The 24,534-nt window shown below is 48.5% G+C and overlaps 2 protein-coding genes across 2 annotated transcripts in view; one reads left to right on the top strand and one right to left on the bottom strand.

Annotated features, from left to right (window-relative positions):
- LOC119710785 (exportin-7) overlaps window positions 1–23,706 on the top strand; it is a 39,121-nt gene extending 15,415 nt beyond the window's left edge. Inside the window, exons 6-14 of the mRNA XM_038160183.1 lie at window positions 7,253–7,357; window positions 10,649–10,814; window positions 11,304–11,377; window positions 12,369–12,488; window positions 13,888–14,034; window positions 16,323–16,495; window positions 17,500–17,693; window positions 19,648–19,753; window positions 23,415–23,706. Coding sequence (XP_038016111.1) covers window positions 7,253–7,357; window positions 10,649–10,814; window positions 11,304–11,377; window positions 12,369–12,488; window positions 13,888–14,034; window positions 16,323–16,495; window positions 17,500–17,693; window positions 19,648–19,753; window positions 23,415–23,706 — 1,377 coding nt within the window. The remainder of the gene's footprint in view (window positions 1–7,252; window positions 7,358–10,648; window positions 10,815–11,303; window positions 11,378–12,368; window positions 12,489–13,887; window positions 14,035–16,322; window positions 16,496–17,499; window positions 17,694–19,647; window positions 19,754–23,414) is intronic.
- Window positions 23,707–24,405: 699 nt separating this feature from the next.
- DMTN (dematin actin binding protein) overlaps window positions 24,406–24,534 on the bottom strand; it is a 14,011-nt gene continuing 13,882 nt past the window's right edge. The window contains exon 14 of the mRNA XM_038160182.1: window positions 24,406–24,424. Within this exon, the coding sequence (XP_038016110.1) occupies window positions 24,406–24,424 (19 nt within the window). The remainder of the gene's footprint in view (window positions 24,425–24,534) is intronic.

The following is a 24,534-nucleotide window of genomic DNA, read 5'->3' as shown; positions in this document are numbered from 1 at the left end:
GAATTATTTAGTGAGGATGAGTGTGAGAACTTTCTGTTGTCAGCCCCTCGTATTTACCAGGGAGAAAAACCCAAAATTATCTAATTGTCCCCATTTATAAACAAAGCCTTTCATCCAGGATGAAACTCTGAATGAATTTCTGGGATAAAATTCCCAGAAATCCTTCAGGATTCTCAGGTTGTATTCCTTTCCCAGCCCCTGAAGCCCAGCCAGGCCCAATCCTGGCCCAGCTTTTCCAGAGGATTTCAAATCCCTGCAGGGCTGTGCTCTGGAATTCCCTCTGGAATTGCTGATGGAAGCTGGGATGATCACCTGTACCTGCTGCTATCCCAATTTCCATGGTTTTTCTGCCTTTTTTCCATGGTTTTTCCATGGTTTTCCCTCAGGCAGGCAGATTTGCTGCAGTCCTGAGGGTCACCATGAGAGGAAAAGTCTCAGATTTTCTGCCCCCCTTTCTAGACCAGAGAGGAAAAAACAAAATTTTCCAACTGTGCCCATTTTTAATGTGTCCCTTTCATCTAGGATGAAACTGTCAATGAATTTCTGGGATAAAATTCCCAGAAATCCTGCTGGATTCTGCAAGCCATGTTCCTTTCCCAGCCCCTGAGGCCCGGCCAGGCCCAATCCTGGCCCAGCTTTTCCAGAGGATGTCAATTCCCTGCAGGGCTGTGCTCTGGAATTCCCTCTGGAATTACTGCTAGAAACTGGGATGAGCACCTTTACCTGCTGCTATCCAATTTCCATGGTTTTTCCATGTTTTTTTCATGGTTTTTTTTCCATAGTTTTCCCTCAGGCCCAATCCTGGCCCAGCTTTTCCAGAGGATTTCAAATCCCTGCAGGGCTGTGCTCTGGAATTCCCTCTGGAATTGCTGCTAGAAGCTGGGATGATCACCTGTACCTGCTGCTATCCCAATTTCCATGATTTTTCTGCCTTTTTTTCCATGGTTTTTCCATGGTTTTCCCTCAGGCAGGCAGATTGTGCTGCAGTCCTGAGGGTCACGATGAGAGGAAAAGTCTCAGATTTTCTGCCCCCCTTTCTAGACCAGAGAGAAAAAAATCAAAATTTTCCAATTCTGCCCATTTTTAAAGCATTGTTTTCATGTGGGATGAAACTGTGAATGAATTTCTGGGATAAAATTCCCAGAAATCCTTCAGGATTCTCAGGTTGTGTCCCTTTCCCAGCCCCTGAGGCCTGGCCAGGCCCAATCCTGGCCCAGCTTTTCCAGAGGATTTCAAGTCCCTGCAGGGCTGTGCTCTGGAATTCCCTCTGGAATTGCTGATGGAAGCTGGGATGATCACCTGTACCTGCTGCTATCCCAATTTCCATGGTTTTTCCATGTTTTTTTCATGGTTTTTTTTCCCATAGTTTTCCCTCAGGCCCAATCCTGGCCCAGCTTTTCCAGAGGATTTCAAGTCCCTGCAGGGCTGAGCTCTGGAATTCCCTCTGGAATTGCTGCTGGAAGCTGGGATGAGCACCTTTACCCGCTGCTATCCCAATTTCCATGGTTTTTCTGTCTTTTTTCCATGGTTTTTCCATGGTTTTCCCTCAGGCAGGCAGATTTGCTGCAGTCCTGAGGGGTCACAATGAGAGGAAAAGTCTCAGATTTTCTGCCCCCCTTTCTAGACCAGAGAGAAAAAAATCAAAATTTTCCAATTCTGCCCATTTTTAAAGCATTGTTTTCATGTGGGATGAAACTGTCAATGAATTTCTGGGATAAAATTCCCAGAAATCCTTCAGGATTCTCAGGTTGTGTCCCTTTCCCAGCCCCTGAGGCCCGGCCAGGCCCAATCCTGGCCCAGCTTTTCCAGAGGATTTCAAATCCCTGCAGGGCTGTGCTCTGGAATTCCCTCTGGAATTGCTGCTGGAAGCTGGGATGAGCACCTTTACCTGCTGCTATCCAATTTCCATGGTTTTTCCATGTTTTTTTCGTGGTTTTTTTCCATAGTTTTCCCTCAGGCCCAATCCTGGCCCAGCTTTTCCAGAGGGTTTCAAATCCCTCCAGGGCTGAGCTCTGGAATTCCCTCTGGAATTGCTGCTGGAAGCTGGGATGAGCACCTTTACCTGCTGCAGTCCCAATTTCCATGGTTTTTCTGTCTTTTTTCCATGGTTTTTCCATGGTTTTCCCTCAGGCAGGCAGATTTGCTGCAGTCCTGAGGGGTCACAATGAGAGGAAAAGTCTCTGATTTTCTGACCCGCCTTCTAGACCAGAGAGAAAAAACCAAAATTTTCCAACTGTGCCCATTTTTAATGTGTCCCTTTCATCTAGGATGAAACTGTCAATGAATTTCTGGGATAAAATTCCCAGAAATCCTTCAGGATTCTCAGATTGTGTCCCTTTCCCAGCCCCTGAAGCCCAGCCAGGCCCAATCCTGGCCCAGCTTTTCCAGAGGATTTCAAATCCCTGCAGGGCTGAGCTCTGGAATTCCCTCTGGAATTACTGCTGGAAACTGGGATGAGCACCTTTACCTGCTGCTATCCCAATTTCCCTGGTTTTTCCATGTTTTTTCCATGGTTTTCCCTCAGGCAGGCAGATTTGCTGCAGTCCTGAGGGTCACAATGAGAGGAAAAGTCTCTGATTTTCTGCCCCCCTTTCTAGACCAGAGAGAAAAAAACAAAATTTTCCAACTGTGCCCATTTTTAATGTGTCCCTTTCATCTAGGATGAAACTGTCAATGAATTTCTGGGATAAAATTCCCAGAAATCCTGCTGGATTCTGCAAGCCATGTTCCTTTCCCAGCCCCTGAGGCCCGGCCAGGCCCAATCCTGGCCCAGCTTTTCCAGAGGATTTCAAATCCCTGCAGGGCTGTGCTCTGGAATTCCCTCTGGAATTGCTGATGGAAGCTGGGATGATCACCTGTACCTGCTGCTATCCCAATTTCCATGGTTTTTCCATGTTTTTTTCATGGTTTTTTTTCCATAGTTTTCCCTCAGGCCCAATCCTGGCCCAGCTTTTCCAGAGGATTTCAAATCCCTGCAGGGCTGTGCTCTGGAATTCCCTCTGGAATTGCTGCTAGAAACTGGGATGAGCACCTTTACCCGCTGCTATCCCAATTTCCATGGTTTTTCCATGTTTTTTTAATGGTTTTTTTTCCATAGTTTTCCCTCAGGCCCAATCCTGGCCCAGCTTTTCCAGAGGATGTCAATTCCCTGCAGGGCTGTGCTCTGGAATTCCCTCTGGAATTGCTGCTGGAAGCTGGGATGATCACCTTTACCCACTGCTATCCCAATTTCCATGGTTTTTCCATGGTTTTTTCATGGTTTTTTTTCCATAGTTTTCCCTCAGGCCCAATCCTGGCCCAGCTTTTCCAGAGGATTTCAAATCCCTGCAGGGCTGAGCTCTGGAATTCCCTCTGGAATTGCTGCTAGAAACTGGGATGAGCACCTTTACCTGCTGCAGTCCCAATTTCCATGGTTTTTCTGCCTTTTTTCCATGGTTTTTCCATGGTTTTCCCTCAGGCAGGCAGATTGTGCTGCAGTCCTGAGGGTCACGATGAGAGGAAAAGTCTCTGATTTTCTGCCCCCCTTTCTAGACCAGAGAGAAAAAAATCAAAATTTTCCAATTCTGCCCATTTTTAAAGCATTGTTTTCATGTGGGATGAAACTGTCAATGAATTTCTGGGATAAAATTCCCAGAAATCCTTCAGGATTCTCAGGTTGTGTCTCTTTCCCAGCCCCTGAGGCCCGGCCAGGCCCAATCCTGGCCCAGCTTTTCCAGAGGATTTCAAATCCCTGCAGGGCTGTGCTCTGGAATTCCCTCTGGAATTGCTGCTAGAAACTGGGATGAGCACCTTTACCTGCTGCTATCCAATTTCCATGGTTTTTCCATGTTTTTTTAATGGTTTTTTTTCCATAGTTTTCCCTCAGGCCCAATCCTGGCCCAGCTTTTCCAGAGGATGTCAATTCCCTGCAGGGCTGTGCTCTGGAATTCCCTCTGGAATTGCTGCTGGAAGCTGGGATGAGCACCTTTACCCGCTGCTATCCCAATGTCCATGGTTTTTCTGCCTTTTTTCCATGGTTTTTCCATGGTTTTCCCTCAGGCAGGCAGATTTGCTGCAGTCCTGAGGGGTCACAATGAGAGGAAAAGTCTCAGATTTTCTGCCCCCCTTTCTAGACCAGAGAGAAAAAAATCAAAATTTTCCAATTCTGCCCATTTTTAAAGCATTGTTTTCATGTGGGATGAAACTGTCAATGAATTTCTGGGATAAAATTCCCAGAAATCCTGCTGGATTCTCAGGTTGTGTCTCTTTCCCAGCCCCTGAGGCCTGGCCAGGCCCAATCCTGGCCCAGTTTTTCCAGAGGCTTTAAAATTTAAAAGTCTCTGATTTTCCTTAAAAAATAGGTGGAAAAAAAAATTTTGATTTTTTTTCTTTTTTTGTCTCATTAAGTAACTAACTTCAGATTTCCCTGGGATGTTGCTTAATCCAGAGAAATCCTGGAGGGATGAAACTGGTGTCACATCTGGAAATGGAGAAGCCCAATTCATGGATTTAATCCAAATTTACTGATTTAAGCCAAGTTCACCAATTTAAGCACAGTTTAGTGATTTAAGCTGAATTCAGTGTTTCAGCCCAATTCACTGTGGTGGTGGAGAAGGAAATCCCATTTACCCAAGGCCAGAAATAAAGGGGATTTTCCATCCTCACAAATGGCTTGAAATGGGAATTAAATAATGTTCATTTTCCTAAACTCCCTGAAATCCCAATTGTCTGAGCTGAGGAATAATTTGGGGATTAAAGCACCTGAAAAATTTAGGATCTGTTGGGGCTTTTCCTTCTACAATATAAAGGATGGGAGTTTTGGGGTCCTCCATGGAATTGTTGGGAAAATTCAGGTCTAAAATCCAATGTTGGAGCTGTCCTGGTTCCTCAGATACTGGAGGAGAGGTTTGGAAATTGAAATTTAACTTTATTATAAATTTCAATTTAATTTGTTCTTTCTGTTTTTAATTGAAAATTCAACTATATTTATATAATTTTAATTCAGTGTTTATTTAATTTCATTTGGTTTAAGTAGTAAAATACAAACATTTCAAAGTGGATATTTATGCAGGAATTCTGCATCCCACTGGGATAACCCAGTGCCCATCCCAGGCGGGTGGGATTTGGATGGGATTGGTCACAAAAATGGGAATTTTACCTCATTTTTCCCCTTTTCATGGGGAAAAAAAAAATAAATCTGAGTTTTGCTGGAGCTGTGGGCTTCAGTGGCAGATCCAGGACTGGAATTTATCCCACAAAACAGCAAAATCCAACCTGGATAACTCCTTCCAGTTCTCCATCTGGAATTTTGATTCCTGCTGTTTATTCTTTTCTGCCCAGCAGCTCCAGGAGGGATTGAACCCTTTGGAGCTGGGAATTCCCATTCCTAAAATCCAAAAAAAAAACCCATTTTGGTGCTGTTTTGGGCAAGGATTGAAGGAATCAGTTGGGAATAAAGGCAGCCCAGCTGTGTGCCAGGAATGTGGATTTTTCCATGGAAAAGCCGGGGAATTGTCCCCGCTGGTTCTGGGGAGGGAGCCCTGGGTTTCCTGGGATTCCTGCTGCTTTTCCTGGGATTCCTGCTGTGATCCCAGGAGCTCTGAGCCCGGCCTGTCTCCCCTGCAGGCAGACACCACCCACCCCCTGACCAAGCACAGGGAAATCGCCTCTTCCTTCCGGGATTCCTCTTGATTTGATATTTTCCCTCATTTTTCCCTTTTCCAAGGGAAAATAAATCCTGAGTTTTGCTGTTCCCCAGCTCTGGGCTCTGGTGGCAGATCCAGGACTGGAATTTATCCCACAAAACAGCAAAATCCAACCTGGATAACTCCTTCCAGTTCTCCATCTGGAATTTTGATTCCTGCTGTTTATTCTTTTCTGCCCAGCAGCTCCAGGAGGGATTGAACCCTTTGGAGCTGGGAATTCCCATTCCTAAAATCCCAAATAAACTCCATTTTGGTGCTGTTTTGGGCAAGGATTGAAGGAATCAGTTGGGAATAAAGGCAGCCCAGCTGTGTGCCAGGAATGTGGATTTTTCCATGGAAAAGCCGGGGAATTGTCCCTGCTGGTTCTGGGGAGGGAGCCCTGGGTTTCCTGGGATTCCTGCTGCTTTTCCTGCTTTTCCTGCTGTGATCCCAGGAGCTCTGAGCCCGGCCTGTCTCCCCTGCAGGCAGACACCACCCACCCCCTGACCAAGCACAGGGAAATCGCCTCTTCCTTCCGGGATTCCTCTTGATTTGATATTTTCCCTCATTTTTCCCTTTTCCAAGGGAAAATAAATCCTGAGTTTTGCTGTTCCCCAGCTCTGGGCTCTGGTGGCAGATCCAGGACTGGAATTTATCCCACAAGACAGCAAAATCCAACCTGGATAACTCCTTCCAGTTCCCTTTTCCATCTGGAATTTCGATTCCTGCTGTTTATTCTTTTCTGCCCAGCAGCTCCAGGAGGGATTGAACCCTTTGGAGCTGGGAATTCCCATTCCTAAAATCCCAAATAAACCCCATTTTGGTGCTGTTTTGGGCAAGGATTGAAGGAATCAGTTGGGAATAAAGGCAGCCCAGCTGTGTGCCAGGAATGTGGATTTTTCCATGGAAAAGCCGGGGAATTGCCCCCGCTGGTTCTGGGGAGGGAGCCCTGGGTTTCCTGGGATTCCTGCTGCTTTTCCTGCTGTTTTCCTGCTTTTCCTGCTGTGATCCCAGGAGCTCTGAGCCCGGCCTGTCTCCCCTGCAGGCAGACACCACCCACCCCCTGACCAAGCACAGGGAAATCGCCTCTTCCTTCCGGGATTCCTCTTGATTTGATATTTTCCCTCATTTTTCCCTTTTCCAAGGGAAAATAAATCCTGAGTTTTGCTGTTCCCCAGCTCTGGGCTCTGGTGGCAGATCCAGGACTGGAATTTATCCCACAAGACAGCAAAATCCAACCTGGATAACTCCTTCCAGTTCTCCATCTGGAATTTCGATTCCTGCTGTTTATTCTTTTCTGCCCAGCAGCTCCAGGAGGGATTGAACCCTTTGGAGCTGGGAATTCCCATTCCTAAAATCCCAAAAAAACCCCATTTTGGTGCTGTTTTGGGCAAGGATTGAAGGAATCAGTTGGGAATAAAGCCAGCCCAGCTGTGTGCCAGGAATGTGGATTTTTCCATGGAAAAGCCGGGGAATTGTCCCTGCTGGTTCTGGGGAGGGAGCCCTGGGTTTCCTGGGATTCCTGCTGCTTTTCCTGGGATTCCTGCTGTGATCCCAGGAGCTCTGAGCCCGGCCTGTCTCCCCTGCAGGCAGACACCACCCACCCCCTGACCAAGCACAGGAAAATCGCCTCTTCCTTCCGGGATTCCTCTTTATTTGATATTTTCACCCTGTCCTGCAGTTTACTGAAACAGGTAAGGGAAGGTTGGGAAGGTTTTTTTTGGCAAGTGGAATGTTGGGATGAAATTTCTTCCTGGAATGAGCTTTTGTGTCCTAAAACATTCTGGTTTTGGTTTGTTCTTCAGGGCAAAAATGGATTAGTTAAGGAAGTTTTTCTCGCTGAAGAAATCGATACTGATAAATAGGTTTTATTTAAATAATAAATAATTATCAGGCTTTATTTAAATAAGAAATATTAAATAGATTTTAATTCAATAATAAATAGAGAAATCAAACTCTTCTCTACAATTCCAGCTGCAGATAAATCCCTGGATCCTGAACCTGGAGTTAAGCTTCCCTGTTGTTTCTCAAGGAAAATATTGATTAATTAAGGAAGTTTTTCTTCATAAAGAAATATATTAATATTAAATATATTAAATAGATGTTTAATAGATTAATAGATATTAAATAGATTTTATTTAAATAATACATAATAAATCGATTTTATTTAGGTAAATATATATATTTATTTAAATAATACAGAATAAATAGATTTTATTTAGGTAATATATATTTTTATATTTAGGTATTTATATGTATTTTTATATATAAATGTAATCATTTTTTATTTAGGTAAATGTATTTTTAGGTACTAAATAGAAAATAAACCCAGAAATCAAACTCTTCTCTACAATTCCAGCTGCAGATAAATCCCTGGATCCTGAGCCTGGGGTTAAAGTTCCCTGGCTTAAAGCATCAGGAAGGGAAGGAGAATTTGGGTTTATATATTTTTGAATAAATCCTTGTCCCAGTTCATCGCAGTTTTCCTCATTCCCTCGGGAGGGGAGCTCAGCATTCCTGTCAGACCCAGAAGGGTTTTCTGTTTGACATTACTGAGAATTCCCCCATCTCCTGCCTCCCTCAGTCCTCATCCCTGTGCAGTTCAGGGAGGGACACGGGAATGCTCCCTGTTACCCCCGTTCTGGAAAAATTCTGGGATTTTATCTATGCTGGAATAGATTTATTTCCTTTTTTCATCATTTTGTATTATTATTTATTTTACTTATGCCTCACTACCTATTAAAACACACCTGTTGCTCGTTCCACACAGCCCCCAAATAAAATCCTGCCTCAATTCAGCTCAATTCAATTTTATTTTCCTTTTTTTTCCTGTTTCCCTGCCTTAATTCCGCGTTTCCCTGCCTTAATTCCACATTTCCCTGCCTTAATTCCACATTTCCCTGCCTTAATTCCCCATTTCCCTGCCTTAATTCCACGTTTCCCTGCCTTAATTCCACGTTTCCCTGCCTTAATTCCGCATTTCCCTGCCTTAATTCCGCGTTTCCCTGCCTTAATTCCCCGTTTCCCTGCCTTCATTCCACATTTCCCTGCCTTCATTCCACGTTTCCCTGCCTTAATTCCACATTTCCCTGCCTTAATTCCACATTTCCCTGCCTTAATTCCGCGTTTCCCTGCCTTAATTCCACATTTCCCTGCCTTAATTCCCCGTTTCCCTGCCTTAATTCCACATTTCCCTGCCTTAATTCCCCGTTTCCCTGCCTTAATTCCCCGTTTCCCTGCCTTAATTCCCCGTTTCCCTGCCTTAATTCCACGTTTCCCTGCCTTAATTCCACATTTCCCTGCCTTCATTCCGCATTTCCCTGCCTTAATTCCCCGTTTCCCTGCCTTAATTCCCCGTTTCCCTGCCTTCATTCCCCGTTTCCCTGCCTTAATTCCCCGTTTCCCTGCCTTAATTCCGCGTTTCCCTGCCTTAATCCCGCGTTTCCCTGCCTTCATTCCACATTTCCCTGCCTTCATTCCCCGTTTCCCTGCCTTCATTCCACATTTCCCTGCCTTAATTCCCCGTTTCCCTGCCTTAATTCCCCGTTTCCCTGCCTTAATTCCGCGTTTCCCTGCCTTAATTCCACATTTCCCTGCCTTAATTCCACGTTTCCCTGCCTTAATTCCCTGTTTCCCTGCCTTAATTCCACGTTTCCCTGCCTTAATTCCCCGTTTCCCTGCCTTAATTCCGCATTTCCCTGCCTTAATTCCACATTTCCCTGCCTTAATTCCACGTTTCCCTGCCTTAATTCCCTGTTTCCCTGCCTTAATTCCACGTTTCCCTGCCTTAATTCCCCGTTTCCCTGCCTTCATTCCACGTTTCCCTGCCTTAATTCCACATTTCCCTGCCTTAATCCCGCGTTTCCCTGCCTTAATCCCGCGTTTCCCTGCCTTAATTCCGCGTTTCCCTGCCTTAATTCCCCATTTCCCTGCCTTAATTCCATGTTTCCCTGCCTTAATTCCACATTTCCCTGCCTTAATTCCACATTTCCCTGCCTTAATTCCACATTTCCCTGCCTTAATTCCGCGTTTCCCTGCCTTAATATTCCCCGTTTCCCTGCCTTAATTCCACATTTCCCTGCCTTAATTCCACATTTCCCTGCCTTAATTCCACGTTTCCCTGCCTTAATTCCGCGTTTCCCTGCCTTAATTCCACATTTCCCTGCCTTAACTCCACGTTTCCCTGCCTTCATTCCACATTTCCCTGCCTTCATTCCCCGTTTCCCTGCCTTAATTCCACATTTCCCTGCCTTAATTCCGCGTTTCCCTGCCTTAATTCCCCGTTTCCCTGCCTTAATTCCACATTTCCCTGCCTTAATTCCGCGTTTCCCTGCCTTAATTCCCCGTTTCCCTGCCTTAATTCCACATTTCCCTGCCTTAATTCCACATTTCCCTGCCTTAATTCCCCGTTTCCCTGCCTTAATTCCGCGTTTCCCTGCCTTCATTCCACGTTTCCCTGCCTTAATTCCACATTTCCCTGCCTTAATTCCACATTTCCCTGCCTTAATTCCGCGTTTCCCTGCCTTAATTCCCCGTTTCCCTGCCTTAATTCCCCGTTTCCCTGCCTTAATTCCCCATTTCCCTGTCTTAATTCCGCGTTTCCCTGCCTTAATTCCCCGTTTCCCTGCCTTAATTCCCCGTTTCCCTGCCTTAATTCCACATTTCCCTGCCTTAATTCCCCGTTTCCCTGCCTTAATTCCCCGTTTCCCTGCCTTAATTCCCCGTTTCCCTGCCTTAATTCCCCGTTTCCCTGCCTTAATTCCCCGTTTCCCTGCCTTAATTCCACATTTCCCTGTCTTAATTCCCCGTTTCCCTGCCTTAATTCCGCGTTTCCCTGCCTTAATTCCCCGTTTCCCTGCCTTAATTCCCCGTTTCCCTGCCTTAATTCCCCGTTTCCCTGCCTTAATTCCCCGTTTCCCTGCCTTAATTCCACATTTCCCTGTCTTAATTCCCCGTTTCCCTGCCTTAATTCCGCGTTTCCCCAGGCTTCTGGGAAGAACCTGAACCTGAACGATGAGAGCCAGCACGGGCTGCTGATGCAGCTGCTGAAGCTCACCCACAACTGCCTGAACTTCGATTTCATCGGCACCTCCACGGACGAGTCCTCGGATGATCTTTGCACTGTGCAGATCCCAACCAGTTGGAGATCAGGTGATCCCGCCTGGAGAATGCTCCGGGCTTTGCTTTTTCCCCAAATAAACCCCAGGGTGTAAAGCCAGAGGTTAAACTCAGCCCTAAGCCCACCTGATTCATTTCTGGGGGATTTTGTGTTGCTTTTAAAACCCCTTTTCCCTTGCAGTCTTTCACCTCTCGTTCCCAAGACCTGGAAAAATGGATTAAAAAAAAAATTAGGGAATAATTTGGCACCTTTTTCCCCCGTCGTGCTGTTCCCAGCAGGCATTTGACAGGCACAGATTGTGTTCTTAAAATACCTTCCTGTCATTTTCTCCCAGTTCCAAGCGCCAGTGGGTGACTCAGTTTCTAGGAAAGGCGTTTGCCTTAAAAACACAAAATCCTGGGAGAATTTTTCTTGGGATTGTGGTGCTTTGGTGTGACAAATCCATGTGCCACGGGTGCTAAAATAAGGATTAGGCCTGTGGGAAGCTGTAAATGGAGGTAAAATCCTCTTTTCTCTTGCAGCATTCTTGGATTCTTCGACCCTTCAGTTGTTTTTTGATCTTTATCATTCCATCCCTCCTTCATTTTCTCCTCTGGTAAGTCCAGGTTTATTATCCTTCATTTTAGGATTCCTCTGGGAGATTCCCTGGGGATTCAGATACCCCAGGTTGTGCTGGAGTGTCCAAATGCTGCTGAGAGTTTTGAAGCATCTACGAGGTTGGATTTTCCCTAAAAGCACTTTTTTTTTTGCTGGAATTCCAACCTCCTTTCTCCTCACACAGTTTGGAATCTCCTGTTTGCTCATCCCCTTGAGGGAGCAACCCCAGTTATTCCCAAACCGAGTCCTAAAACCACACCAGGAATAGGGGAGCAAACCTGGGAACACCCCCAGGAATGGAATTTCTCCTTCCACCCTTCCAGACGAGGCCATGGCCATTGGGATGAAAGAGCCAAGAGCACAGCTGAGCTAAAAGTTGGATCATTTCTTCTGGAAAAAATAAAAAGTTGAATTATTTCTTCTGGAAAAAATAAAAAGTTGAATTATTTCTTCTGGAAAAATAATTTTAAAAGGCCTTTCAAGCATTTATCTGATAAATATTTCCCATAATTAAAGCTCAGTGAAAACAAGGCTGAGAGGGAAGGGCCTTCAGAAGGAATTTTTCTGTGGAGACTCCACTTATTCTGGTGGAGAATTAATCCTGAATTTCAAGCCTTAAATATTCAGGAGAGATTTGAGAATCCTTTTTTTGAATGGAAATCTGAAATTATTCCTTTGGGATCCCCATCCCTGGAGGTGTCCAGGGAAAGCCTGGACACTCAGAGCACTGGGCTGGGGATCAAAGGTTGGACTCTGACCTTGGAGGGCTTTTCCAACCTCAGGAATTCCATCATTCTGGGATTTTTGGGATGGAGCTGTTGCTTTGGGTGCTGTGATTTCTTTCTCCTCTGTGGAGACAAAGGAGTTGTTTGGTCCCTAAAGGAGCACCAAGCCTCAATCCCCGCTCGTGTCATGAGGGGGAAATGTCTTCATTTCCTTGTTTTCATCCCTGGTTTTGTGTTTATTCCCGTTTTTCTGTGTCCTGGCAGGTTTTATCCTGCTTGGTGCAGATCGCCTCCGTGCGCCGCTCGCTCTTCAACAACGCCGAGAGGGCAAAGTTCTTATCTCACCTGGTGGATGGAGTGAAACGGATACTGGAAAACCCCCAGGTGAGTATTCCAGGGGGAAATTGAGCCTTTGCGTCCTCTCCAGCACACTTCATCCCAAAAAATCCTTCTCGTGGATTTCATGGAAAAAAATTTCATGCAAAAAATCCTTTTTCACGTCCCACTTGGACACTCGGCAAAGTGCAGCGTTGTTCTCCTCTTCCCTTTTCCCGCCATTCCAATGGAGAAATTGTTCCTGATATCCACCATTCCACCGCCAAGGAAGGTTCTTGGTGGATATTAGGAACAGTTTCTCAATTGGAAGAGTGTTTAAGGACTGGAAGCATCCCTGGAAATGCCCAAAAACCAGGAAATGTGGCAATTGCTGACCTGGTAGAGTGGAATTTCTTGGGAGCTTGTTCTCAGAGCTCTCTCAGATTCTGTGATGGTCCATTAGATCCTCTTGCACGGGGCAGCAGAGCTGCTCCTGTGGGAACAATTTCTCCATTGGAAGGGTATTCAAGGACTGGAAGCATCCCTGGAAATGCCCAAAACCCAGGAAATGTGGCAGTTGCTGACTGGGCAGAGTGGGATTTCTTGGGAGCTTGGGCTTCGTGTTGGAGCTGTCTCCGATTCCATGATGGTCTGAGCCCCTGGCAGCAGAGCTGCTCCTGTAAGAGCTATAACTCATTTGGAAGAGTGTTTAAGGACTGCAAGCATCCCTGGAAATGCCCAAAACCCAGGAAATGTGGCAATTGCTGACCTGGTAGAGTGGGATTTGTTGGGAGCTTGGGCTTCGTGTTGGAGCTGTGTTCGATTCCGTGATGATCTGAGCCTCTGGCAGGGGACAGCAGAGCTGCTCCTGTAGATACAATTCTCCATTGGAGGAGTGTTTAAGGGCTGGAACCATCCCAAAACCAGGCAATGTGGCAGTTGCTGACTGGTTTAATGGGCAGAGTGGGATTTGTTGGGAGCTTGTGCTCAGAGCTCTCTCAGATTCTGTGATGGTCCATCCCAGCCTCTGGCAGGGGACAGCAGAGCTGCTCCTGTGGGAACAATTTCTCCCTTGGAAGAGTGTTTAAGGACTGGAACCATCCCCAAAACCAGGAAATGTGGCAGTTGCTGACTGGGCAGAGTGGGATTTCTTGGGAGCTTGGGCTTCGTGTTGGAGCTGTCTCTGATTCCGTGACGATCCATCTGAGCCCCTGGCAGGGGACAGCAGAGCTGCTCCTGTAAGAGCAATTTCTCAATTGGAAGAGCGTTTAAGGACTGGAAGCATCCCTAGAAATGCCCAAAACCCAGGCAATGTGGCAGTTGCTGCCCTGGTTTAATGGGCAGAGTGGGATTTGTTGGGAGCTTGGGCTTGTTGGAGCTGTCTCTGATTCCGTGACGATCCAGCTGAGCCTCTGGCAGGGGACAGCAGAGCTGCTCCTGAGTCCCCCTCCTCTTTTTGTCCCCTCAGAGTTTGTCAGACCCCAACAATTACCACGAATTCTGCCGGCTGCTGGCCCGGTTGAAAAGCAATTACCAACTGGGAGAGCTGGTGAAGGTGGAGAACTACCCCGAGGTGATCCGGCTCATCGCCAACTTCACCGTCACCAGCCTGCAGGTACAGCCCCCCCTGCCCTCTCCCGCCCTTCCCATCCCCTGAGAACAGGGAATTCTCACAGAAACCCTGCGTGGATCACCCTCAACTCCTGAATGGAGCCCATGTGGGAAGGCAGAGCTGTTGCCATGCCTCCAGAGGATTTTCCATGTCCTAGCAGGGAATAAAAAAAAAAACGTGTTAAATAAGGTTTATTTTTAGGATTCTGTCTCACTTTGCTGTTGCAATGCGCTCAGGGGGATTGGGAGGAATTGGGATATCATGGATATTTCCACTGAGTTTTCCAGCTGTGTGTACAGCTCACAACCACAGCAGAAGGTTTAAAAAACAAATTCCTTTCTTTGTGGAGTTGGAATTCCTGGGAAGCAGCTCAGGCTGTGCAGTGTGTGGGATCTGGGGGAGGCCTGGGATTCAGCTGCATGTCCTGGGAATTTGGGATTATGTCCCGGTGTTTCCTGAGTGCTGGGAACGCCTCTGATCCACGTGTGCCCTGAAATTCCTGGTTCGTTTGGCAGCCAGTGCAAGGTGCAGCGAGCTGAGCTTGAAACCCCTTCCAACCCCAATTCTGTGGGAAAAACTCGAGTCAAACAATACAAATCACAACTCCCTGCTTTGTTTTCCTTCTTTTTTCCCTCTGGAAGCACTGGGAATTTGCTCCTAACCATGTGCTCTGAAATTCCTGGTTAATTTGCCCGCCAGGCCAGTGGAAGATGCCGCAAGCTGAGCATTAAACACCTTCCAGTCCAAATTCTGTGGGAAAAACTCAAGTCAAACAACACAAATCATAACTCCTTGCTTTGTTTTCCTTCTTTTTTTCCCTCTGGAAGCACTGGGAATTTGCTCCCAACAATGTACCCTGAAATTCCCAGCTAATTTGGCAACCAGTGGAAGGTGGAAGGAACTGGGCATTAAACACCTTCCCTCCCAAATTCTGAGGGAAAAACCTCAAGTCATACAACACAAATCATAACTCTTTGCTTTGTTTTCCCTCTTTTTTCCCTCTGGAAGCACTGGGAGTTTGCTCCCAACAGTGTGCTCTGAAGTTCCTGATTAATTTGCCCACCAGGCCAGTGGAAAGTGCAGCGAGCTGAGCATTAAACACCTTCCAGGACAAATTCTGTGGGAAAACCTCAAGTCAAACAACACAAATTGTAACTCCTTGCTTTGTTTTCCTTCTTTTTTTCCCTCTGGAAGCACTGGGAATTTACTCCCTACAGTGTGCCCTGAAATTCCCAGCTAATTTGGCAACCAGTGGAAGGTGGAAGGAACTGGGCATTAAACACCTTCCCTCCCAAATTCTGAGGGAAAAACCTCAAGTCATACAACACAAATCATAACTCTTTGCTTTGTTTTCCCTCTTTTTTCCCTCTGGAAGCACTGGGAGTTTGCTCCCAACAGTGTGCTGTGAAATTCCTGGTTAATTTGGCAGCCAGGCCAGTGGCAGATGCAGCAAGCTGAGCATTAAACACCTTCCAGGACAAATTCTGTGGGAAAAACCTCAAGTCAAACAACACAAATCGTAACTCCTTGCTTTGTTTTCCTTCTTTTTTTTCCCTCTGGAAGCACTGGGAATTTGCTCCCAACAATGTACCCTGAAATTCCCAACTAATTTGGCAACCAGTGGAAGGTGGAAGGAACTGGGCATTAAACACCTTCCCTCCCAAATTCTGAGGGAAAAACCTCAAGTCATACAACACAAATCATAACTCTTTGCTTTGTTTTCCCTCTTTTTTCCCTCTGGAAGCACTGGGAGTTTGCTCCCAACAGTGCTCTGAAATTCCTGGTTAATTTGCCCACAAGGCCTGTGGAAAGTGCAGCGAGCTGAGCATTAAACACCTTCCCTCCCAAATTCCGTAGGAAAAACTCAAGTCATACAACACAAATCGTAACTCCTTGCTTTGTTTTCCCTCTTTTTTCCCTCTGGAAGCACTGGGAGTTTGCTCCCAACAGTGTGCCCTGAAATTCCTGGTTAATTTGCCCACCAGGCCAGTGGAAAGTGCAGCGAGCTGAGCATTAAACACCTTCCCTCCCAAATTCCGTGGGAAAAACTCAGGTCATACAACACAAATTGTAACTCCTTGCTTTGTTTTCCCTCTTTTTTCCCTCTGGAAGCACTGGGAATTTACTCCCTACAGTGTGCCCTGAAATTCCCAGCTAATTTGGCAACCAGTGGAAGGTGGAAGGACCTGGGCATTAAACACCTTCCCTCCCAAATTCCGTAGGAAAAACTCAGGTCAAACAACACAAATCATAACTCCTCCTTTGTTTTCCCTCTTTTTTCCCTCTGGAAGCACTGGGAGTTTGCTCCCAACAGCGTGCACTACCTGCTGAGCCTGTGGCAGCGCCTGGCCGCGTCCGTGCCCTACGTGAAGGCCACGGAGCCGCACATGCTGGAGACCTACACGCCCGAGGTGACCAAAGCCTACATCACCTCCCGCCTGGAATCCGTGCACATCATCCTCAGGTGAGGCCGGCCCACGCCCGGCAGCTTCTGCTGCTGGTCCTGGGGCTGGGAAGGCTGGGAAGAGTGGGGGTGTTCCCCTGGAGAGGACATGGCTGAGCTGGCGTGCTGGGAGCTGCCATGGGCAGGATGGGCTGGGATTTAAGCTCTTTCCAACACAAATCGCAACTCCCTGCTTTGTTTTCCTTCTCTTTTCCCTCTGGAAGCACTGGGAATTTGCTCCTAACCATGTGCCTTGAAATTCCAGGATAATTTGGCAACCGGTGGAAGGTGGAAGGGGCAGCGAGCTGAGCTTGAAACCCCTTGCAACCCAAATTCTATGGGAAAAACTTAAATCAAACTACACAAATCACAACTCCCTGCTTTGTTTTCTTTCTTTTTTCCCTCTGGAGGCACTGGGAATTTGCTCCCAACAGTGTGCCCTGAAATTCCTGGATAATTTGGCAACCAGGCCATTAGAGATGTCCAGTTGAAGGTGTTTTAAACCCCTTCCGACCCAAATTCTGTGGGAAAAGCCTGAGTCAACACAAATCACAACTCCCTGCTTTGTTTACCTTCTCTTTTCCCTCTGGAAGCACTGGGAATTTGCTCCCAACAGTGTGCCCTGAAATTCCTGGATAATTTGGCAGCCAGGCCTTTAGAGATGTTGTCCAATGGAGGGTGCTTGAAACCCTTGCAACCCAAATTCTGTGGGAAAACTCAAGTTAAACAACACAAATCACAACTCCCTGCTTTGTTTTCCTTCTCTTCTCCCTCTGGAAGCCCTGGGAATTTGCTCCCAACAGTGTGCTCTGAAATTCCTGGTTAATTTGGCAATTCCTGGTTAATTTGGCAAGCAGGCCTTTAGAGATGTTGTCCAATGGAAGATGCTTGAAACCTTTTCCAGCCCAAATTCTTTGGGTAAAACCCAACCATTCCAACCCGCATCTGCAGCACTCCTGGCAGTAAAACCAGGGAGCTGCTGCTCCTGGGACTTCCCTTCTCCGTTTTCCGTGTGCTTTTTGCAGGGATGGCCTGGAGGACCCTCTGGAGGACACGGGGCTGGTGCAGCAGCAGCTGGACCAGCTGTCCACCATCGGGCGCTGCGAGTACGAGAAGACGTGCGCGCTGCTGGTGCAGCTCTTCGACCAGGCCGCCCAGTCCTACCAGGAGCTGCTGCAGAGCGCCAGCGCCAGCCCCATGGACCTGGCCGTGCAGGAAGGTCAGCCCGGCCACGGGGTGGGGGCTCCTTCCCAAAGGAAAATCCCTGCACAGGGGAGGGATGGCGTGGCTGCTCCTTGGGGGGGTTCCCTGTCCTGTCCTATCCTGTGCTGCCTATCCTGTCCTGTCCTGTCCTATCCTATCCTGTCCTATCCCCATTCCTATCCCCATTCCTATCCCCATTCCTATCCCCATTCCTATCCCATCCCATCCTATCCCGTCCAATCCTATCCCGTCCAATCCTATCCTATCCTATCGTGTCCCATCCTATCCTGTCCTGTTCCCAGTCCCATCCCAAGGATCCCATCCCATCCCAAATCCCATGGTTCCCATCCCATCACCAGCCCCATGGACCTGGCCGTGCAGGAAGGTCAGCCCGGCCACGGGGTGCGGGCTCCTTCCCTAAGGAACTGGCCTGGAAAATCCCTGCACAGGGGAGGGATGGCGTGGCTGCTCCTTGGGAGGGTTCCCTATCCAGTGCTGCCCATCCCATCCCATCCCATGGATCCCAATCCTATCATAAATCCCAGCCCACAGATCCAAATCTAATCCAGTGGATCCCATGGATCCCATCCCATGGATCCCAATCCCATCCCATGGATCCCGATCCCATCCCAATGGATCCCAATCCCATCCCATGGATCTAAATCCAGTCCAATGGATGTCAAGGATCCCATCCCAATGGATCCCAATCCCATCCCATGGATCTAAATCCAGTCCAATGGATCCCATCCCACAGATCCTGATCCCATCCCACGGATCCTGATCCCATCCCAATGGATCCAAATCCAATCCAGTAGATCCCACGGATCCCATCCCACGGATCCTGATCCCATCTCACGGATCCCAAACCCATCCCATGGATCCAAATCCAATCCAATGGATGCAATCCCACGATCCCTTTCCCCTTTCCTTTCCCCATCCCATAGATCCCAATCCCATCCCAAATCCTGTGAATCCCATCCCATCAAAGCTCCAGTGCCCAACCCATGGACCTGGCTGTGCAGGAAGGCAGCCTGGACATGGGGTGGGGGCTCCTTCCCAAAGGAATTGTTCTTCCAGAGGGTATTGTTCCTGGAGAATCCCTGCCGAGGGGAGGGATTCCCAGGATTTGGGGAAATTTAGGATATTTCCTTGCCTTCCTGTCGAAGTTATGAGGGTGTTCCCCATCCCATCCCATCCCATCCCATCCCATCCCATCCCATCCCATCCCATCCCATCCCATCCCATCCCATCCCATCCCATCCCATGGATCCCATCCCATCAATCCCATCCCATCCCATCCCATCCCATGGATCCCATCCCATCCCATCCCATGGATCCCATCCCTCTTTTCCTGGCTGTCAGTGTGGATTTGCCTCTCCTCACTGGCTGGAGATGGTGCTGTCCTGCAGCTCGTTCCATTTTCCAGGGGGAAAATGGATTTATTTGGGAGGAAATGGATTTATTTGGGAGGAAATGGATTAATTTGGGATTTGTTTTGCCACGCGGTGCCAGCTGTGCGTGCCCAGGGTGGGTGCCACCCCTGACAGTGTCCCCTGGTGTCCCCAGGGCAGAATGAGGTTCCTCACCCTGCGGCCACGAAAAACGGGACTTTTCCAAGGGGAAAAATTCATTATTTATAATTTATATAATATATAATTTATGTAATTATTATATTTATTTATTTGGGGAAAACCTGATTTTTTTTTTGGGAACAAAAATGGGTTTATTTTGGGCAAGATGGCCTCCAAAAGGGGAGGTGACAGCTCTGAAAATGTCCCCAATGTGTGCCAGGAGAGGACGAGGTTCCTCACCCATGGCCACTGAAACCAGGACTTTTCCAGGGTTAAAACGGATTAATTTTGGGAAAAATGAGTTTATTTGGGATTTCTTTTGCCACGCGGTGCCAGCTGTGCGTGCCCAGGGCGGGTGCCACCCCTGACAGTGTCCCCGGTGTCCCCGTGTGTCCCCAGGGCGGCTGACGTGGCTGGTGTACATCATCGGCGCCGTCATCGGCGGCCGCGTGTCCTTCGCCAGCACGGACGAGCAGGACGCCATGGACGGCGAGCTGGTCTGCAGGTAGGGAGCTCCAGGAAAATCCACCGGGAACTCCAGCAAAATCCACCGGGATATCCCAGAAAAATCCACCCGGGAATTCCAGCAAAATCCACCCGGGAATTCCAGCAAAATCCACCCAGGAATTCCAGAAAAATCCACCCAGGATATTACAGAAAAATCCACCCGGGAATTCCAGCAAAATCCACCGGGATATTCCAGAAAAATCCACCCAGGAATTCCAGCAAAATCCACCCGGGATATTCCAGAAAGGAATTATCCTTGCTGGATAATCCACCAGGATATTCCAGAAAAATCCACCCAGGAATTCCAGTAAAATCCACTCGGGAATTCCAGCAAAAATCTACCGGGATATCCCAGTAAAATCCACCGGGATATTCCAGTAAAATCCACCCGGGAATTCCGGCAAAATCCACCGGGATATTACAGGAAAATCCACCCGGGAATTCCAGTAAAATCCACCCGGGAATTCCAGCAAAATCCACCGGCATATCCCAGAAAAATCCACTGGGATATCCCAGAAAAATCCACTGGGATATCCCAGAAAAATCCACCCAGGAATTCCAGAAAAATCCACCCGGGAATTCCAGAAAAATCCACCCAGGAATTCCAGAAAAATCCACCTGGGAATTCCAGAAAAATCCACCCAGGAATTCCAGTAAAATCCACTGGGATATTCCAGAGAAATCCACCCGGGAATTCCAGCAAAATCCACCCAGGGTGTCCCAACAAAATCCACCCGGGATATTCCAGTAAATCCACCCAGGAATTCCAGCAAGATCCACCTGGGAATTCCAGCAAAAACCCACACGGGATATTCCAGCAAAATCCACCTGGAATGTTCCAGCCAGATCAAGTCAGGATATTCCATGAAAATCCACCTGGGATATTCCAGCAGAACCCTCCCAGAATATTCCAGAAAAATCCACCTGGGATATTCCATTAAACCCTCCCAGGATATTCCAGAAAAATCCACCCGGGATATTCCATTAATCCCATCCAGAATATTCCAGAATAACCCACCCGGGATGTTCCAGCCAAATCCACCCGGGATGTTCCATTAAACCCTCCCAGGATATTCCAGAATAACCCACCCGGGATGTTCCATTAAACCCTCCCAGGATATTCCAGAAAAATCTACCCGGGATGTTCCATTAAACCCTCCCAGGATATTCCAGCAAATCCCTCTCCCAGAAAGCTGGGAGAGCGTTATTCCCGTTTTTCCAGCTCTGCTTCCGGTGGGAATTCCGGTGGGAAGGAGTTGGAGGGCCCTGGGTGCTGCTGCTGATTCCCAGCGGGAATATTGGACTTGGAAATATTTCGAATTATTGGGAATACTGGGCTTGGAAACACTGGGAATTACTGGGAATATCCCCACTGGGAATAATTCTTGGGGAATATTGGGCTTGGAAAGTTCAGGTTTCATCATGTCATTAACTGGAGTTTTGGGATTGAAACCCAGTGGAAATTCAGGTTTTAACAAAGAAAAACCCCTTTCTTCCCCCTTGTCCCCTTTTCCCTCCTTTTCTCCTCCTTTTTCCCTTTTCTCCCATCCTTCCCCCTTCCCCCTTTTCCTGCCCCATTTCTTCCCCCCATTTCTTTTCTTCCCCCCTTTCTCCCACCTTTTCTCCCCCTTTTTCTCCCACTTTCTCCCGTTTTCCTCATCTTCCCCCCCTCTTTCCATTTCCTCTGTCTTTCTCCCCATCTTACCCCCATCTTTCCCCCCTTTTGCCCCCCATTTCTTCCCCCCTTTTCCCCCTTTCCTTTCCCCTTCCCTTCCCTTCCCTTCCCTTCCCTTCCCTTCCCTTCCCTTCCCTTCCCTTCCCTTCCCTTTTCCCCTTTCCTCTCCCCATCCTCTCCCCTTTCCTCTCCCCATCCTCTCCCCGTTCCTCTCCCCTCCTCTCCCACCCTCTCCCCATCCTCTCCCCACCCTCTCCCCACCCTCTCCCCTTTCCTCTCCCCATCCTCTCCCCTTTCCTCTCCCCTTTCCTCTCCCCATCTTCTCCCCTTTCCTCTCCCCATCCTCTCCCCATCCTCTCCCCATCCTCTCCCCTCCTCTCCCATCCTCTCCCCACCCTCTCCCCATCCTCTCCCCATCCTCTCCCCTTTCCTCTCCCCATCCTCTCCCATCCTCTCCCCATCCTCTCCCTTTTCCTCTCCCCTCCTCTCCCATCCTCTCCCCGTTCCTCTCCCCGTTCCTCTCCCCATCCTCTCCCATCCTCTCCCCGTTCCTCTCCCCATCCTCTCCCCGTTCCTCTCCCCGTTCCTCTCCCCGTTCCTCTCCCCATCCTCTCCCCATCCTCTCCCCTCCTCTCCCCTCCTCTCCCATCCTCTCCCTTTTCCTCTCCCCATCCTCTCCCCTCCTCTCCCCTCCTCTCCCATCCTCTCCCTTTTCCTCTCCTCATCCTCTCCCTTTTCCTCTCCCCATCCTCTCCCCTCCTCTCCCATCCTCTTCCCATCCTCTCCCCACCCTCTCCCCATCCTCTCCCCATCCTCTCCCCATCCTCTCCCCTCCTCTCCCCTCCTCTCCCCGTTCCTCTCCCCGTTCCTCTCCCCACCCTCTCCCCACCCTCTCCCCATCCTCTCCCCATCCTCTCCCATCCTCTCCCCGCCCTCTCCCCACCCTCTCCCCATCCTCTCCCATCCTCTCCCCATCCTCTCCCCATCCTCTCCCCTTTCCTCTCCCCTTTCCTCTCCCCATCCTCTCCCTTTTCCTCTCCCCACCCTCTCCCCACCCTCTCCCCATCCTCTCCCTTTTCCTCTCCCCATCCTCTCCCACCCTCTCCCCATCCTCTCCCCATCCTCTCCCATCCTCTCCCATCCTCTCCCATCCTCTCCCATCCTCTCCCCTCCTCTCCCCGTTCCTCTCCCCGTTCCTCTCCCCACCCTCTCCCCACCCTCTCCCCTTTCCTCTCCCCTTTCCTCTCCCCTTTCCTCTCCCCTTTCCTCTCTCCATCCTCTCCCCGTTCCTCTCCCATCCTCTCCCCATCCTCTCCCCATCCTCTCCCCTCCTCTCCCCTCCTCTCCCCATCCTCTCCCCATCCTCTCCCCATCCTCTCCCATCCTCTCCCATCCTCTCCCATCCTCCCCCCATCCTCTCCCATCCTCTCCCCACCCTCTCCCCACCCTCTCCCCATCCTCTCCCCTTTCCTCTCCCCATCCTCTCCCACCCTCTCCCCATCCTCTCCCCATCCTCTCCCCATTTTTTCCCCTTTCCTCTCCCATCCTCTCCCCACCTCTCCCACCCTCTCCCCATCCTCTCCCATCCTCTCCCCGTTCCTCTCCCCACCCTCTCCCCATCCTCTCCCCTCCTCTCCCATCCTCTCCCATCCTCTCCCCATTTTTTCCCCGTTCCTCTCCCCTCCTCTCCCCTCCTCTCCCATCCTCTCCCATCCTCTCCCTTTTCCTCTCCCCATCCTCTCCCCATCCTCTCCCCATCCTCTCCCATCCTCTCCCATCCTCTCCCCTCCTCTCCCATCCTCTCCCATCCTCTCCCTTTTCCTCTCCCCATCCTCTCCCCATCCTCTCCCCATCCTCTCCCATCCTCTCCCATCCTTTCCCCATTTTTTCCCCTTTCCTCTCCCCATCCTCTCCCTTTCCTCTCCCCCCCTCTCCCCACCCTCTCCCCTCCTCTCCCCCCTCTCCCCTCTCCCGTTTCCCGCAGGGTGCTGCAGCTGATGAACCTGACGGACTCGCGCCTGGCGCAGGCGGGCAATGAGAAGCTGGAGCTGGCCATGCTCAGCTTCTTCGAGCAGTTCCGCAAGATCTACATCGGGGACCAGGTGCAGAAGTCTTCCAAGGTAGGGAAAGTTCCAGAATTCCACCTTTCCCCAGGAACGCCGGCCTTCCTTCCTTCAGTTCTCCTCATGTTACCTGCAGTTCGCTCCCATTTGCTGTCCTTTTTCCTCAAAATAAATCCAATTTCTGTGGATTCTCCTCATTTGACCTGGAGGTAAATCCCGTTTTCTGGGATTCCTCCTGGAATTCAATCCCATTTTCTGGGATTTCTTCTAATTTTAGCTGGAATTAAATCCCATTTTCTGGGATTTCTCCCAAAATTAAATCTCATTTTTTCTGATTTCTCCTGGAATTCAATCCCATTTTCTTGGATTTCTCCTCATTTTAGCTGTAATGAAATCCCATTTTCTGGGATTTCTCCCAAAATTAAATCTCATTTTTTTCTGATTTCTCCTGCAATTCAATCCCATTTTCTGTGATTTCTCCGCATTTTTCCAGGAATTAAATCCTATTTCTGTGATTTCCTCATTTTATTCCCAAATTTTTACTTTGGAATATTGGGAATTAAAGACGTGGATTTGGTTTTTCCCAATTTTTTTTATTCCTGGCATCACCTCGCACACCCCCCTGAGCTTCTCCCTGGTTTTAAAATGGGAATAAATCTGAATTCCTCCATCCCAAGGGATTTGGGATGTAAAATCCATTTTTCCAATTAAAAAAAAAAAACAGGAATGTTGCTCTGGGATTGGGTTCTGTTCCTTCCTGGAATTGGATTGGGGTCAAATCCCTTCCCAGGGATTTGGGAACTGCTGAGAATTCCAGAGAAATCCACTCAAATCCTGCCTGTGTTTGGAGTGGAGCAATTTATATCCCATTTTTTTAGGGAATTTTCTTGGGAAAACCCAAATCCTCCCTCCTTAGTCTCGAGCCATGCTGCTGGGACAAAAAAAAAGAGGAAAAATCAGGAAAAAATCAGGATTATGATGGATTGGATCAACCCCGTGGGAAAATCCCACAGCATCCCCTTCTCCCAGAGCGGGAAAAGC

The sequence above is a fragment of the Motacilla alba genome, chromosome 22 (genome assembly GCF_015832195.1).
Source record: "Motacilla alba alba isolate MOTALB_02 chromosome 22, Motacilla_alba_V1.0_pri, whole genome shotgun sequence".
Taxonomy (NCBI): domain Eukaryota; kingdom Metazoa; phylum Chordata; class Aves; order Passeriformes; family Motacillidae; genus Motacilla; species Motacilla alba.
The sequence above is the reverse complement of the archived record's forward strand: the minus strand, read 5'-3'. Positions and strand labels throughout refer to the sequence as shown.